The sequence below is a fragment of the Convolutriloba macropyga genome, unplaced genomic scaffold (genome assembly GCF_964194025.1).
Source record: "Convolutriloba macropyga unplaced genomic scaffold, txConMacr16.3 SCAFFOLD_1361, whole genome shotgun sequence".
Lineage (NCBI taxonomy): Eukaryota > Metazoa > Xenacoelomorpha > Acoela > Convolutidae > Convolutriloba > Convolutriloba macropyga.
Window position 1 is genome coordinate 10,200 of NW_027450147.1, and position 1,985 is coordinate 12,184.

At 38.2% G+C, this 1,985-nt stretch overlaps 1 protein-coding gene across 1 annotated transcript; it reads right to left on the bottom strand.

Annotated features, from left to right (window-relative positions):
- Positions 1–404: 404 nt before the first annotated feature.
- LOC142355663 (uncharacterized) lies at positions 405–1,595 on the bottom strand. Its single transcript, XM_075407742.1, has one exon. The coding sequence runs from the start codon at positions 1,593–1,595 to the stop codon at positions 405–407; it is 1,191 nt and encodes a 396-aa protein (XP_075263857.1).
- Between the last annotated feature and the right edge of the window lie 390 nt (positions 1,596–1,985).

Consider the following 1,985-nt stretch of genomic DNA (forward strand, 5'->3'; position numbering starts at 1 on the left):
CCAATGGCTGTTTCCGCTTGTGACCAATTTTGTAGTGTCCATACGCGTATGAGCTTATACCGTTACTCAGATAATAACGCTTATCGTCAAATGCGCTCAAAGCAATTTTGTTAGACTCTGTTATGTTGAGTGTGTGTTTGTCACTAGTTATAGATGTTACTAGTTTTCTCAATGGTAATTTTGATTTGAGCACATCTTTGAACTTATCATGATGAAGTGTTTTTTTCACATGCTTGCTCACACCCTTGGCACTTTGTTTGACCTTCTGCAAAGTTTTCACAGAGTAAGGTTTTGGTTTCAGAAAAACTGCTTCCATCACAATGTCACCATTCAGATCATCTGATAATTTAAGTGGCACTTTTTTGTTCAATTCACTATGCAAAGGATGATCCTTGGGGTAATCACTAATCAAGCACGTGTTTCAGCTGTTTAAGATCTTCGTATATGTCATTCGTCTCAATTTCATAAAACAGAAAATCAGTGTCACGATACATCACTCGAGCTTTTTTGTCAAACAAAGGCCCCATTTCTTCATAATGAAACCTGTGCAGGTGTAGTTTTGACAGATCCAAAATAGCAGCACCCAGATAAGTTGGTTTATTCCACTTGATCTCTTTCTGGCTGAGAGTGATCCCAACAAGGTTCTCTCGAAATATAGTGAACTTCTCAAAATTGTACTTGTTGCAATAAAATTTTTCTTTCTCCTCATTTTCAATAAATACCATCTTGTACCGACATCTCAAATTTTCCATCGTTTTTCCGAAGCATGAATTGTTCAACAGTTTGAAAAAGTTCTTTTCAAAGGTGCTGATATCGGGTTGTTGTCGCAACTTTGTATTCTGCTCAATATAGCACTTCATAAAGTCACTCTGGTTAAACTTCAGAGTCTTATGTAGTCTGGTTACTTGGAGCCCCTGTTGACAATAAAATTTCAGAACTGAATAATGACATGCATAGTTCTGCTTTGATTGAAGCGTTTCCAGAAGCTTTGGGATATGACAGGTCTTGTTTCCCAATTCTACTTGATACTGAGAAAGCATCTCAGCATCGATTTTTAACTTCTCAGCAGCCAGAGGGAAATCATTGTGACAGTCATGTAAGCTGCTAGGATAATTCAGATCAACCATTACAAAGTACCCAACATCACTATCGTCAGACGTTTGCATGATCTTGTCCAAGCTGATGTCTGACCATTCAAATCCTCCGGTTGGCAGTTTTTTCATCATTGTTCCACCGTATAAGTTAACGACATCCATAAAAAGTACATACGTACTTGGTTTTCCTTCATCAAAGTCATGCAAGTATTTGTTGTTAGCTTTCATATACCGTTTTTCACCAATTCCATTCAATCCTCCACGGATGGCTTTCTCACAAAACAACAGCATATCTATATCAGAGATCAAGTCCAATTTCACTTTAGTTGTTTTCAGCATTGCATCCCATGAAATATTAGGTGCACTATAGTAATGACAGGGGTCTAATCCATATACCTTATCAAACAGTCTCCGGCATTTTCCAAACACCTCAGCCAGAAGAATGACATCCGTTTTGAGATACAACATGAGATAGTCACCAACGTTTTTGCAGGCAAACATATTCCAAACTTTGTTAGCATGCTGAACATCCTCCTCAGAAACATCAATTTGACCAGACAGTGAACTTATCCGCTGACCCCCAAACTCAGGCAACGACTTTTCAGAGAGTTTCTCAAAGCTGTCGAGATACGAATATGGGAAAACTCCTTTCTTTTGCAAGATGTCGACATGTTTTGGGAAATGTTTAGATAATTGACAATAGTCCTTTGTTTCGAGTGTTGTAGCCAACGTTTCAAGACTCCCGGATAAAAAACGATAGCTGTCAAGGAAACGAAATTCCTCATATAGTAGCTTGTCATCTTTGCTTTTACCAACAGGAACAAAGAACGAAAATGAAATGTATGTCTCACTGTTGCAGGGAATGACTGTCATTTTTTCTTCCGATTGGAT

Bases quoted from the DNA above. Each gene is read 5' to 3' on its own strand.
- LOC142355663 (XM_075407742.1), bottom strand. From the start codon at position 1,595: ATGTTTGCCTGCAAAAACGTTGGTGACTATCTCATGTTGTATCTCAAA.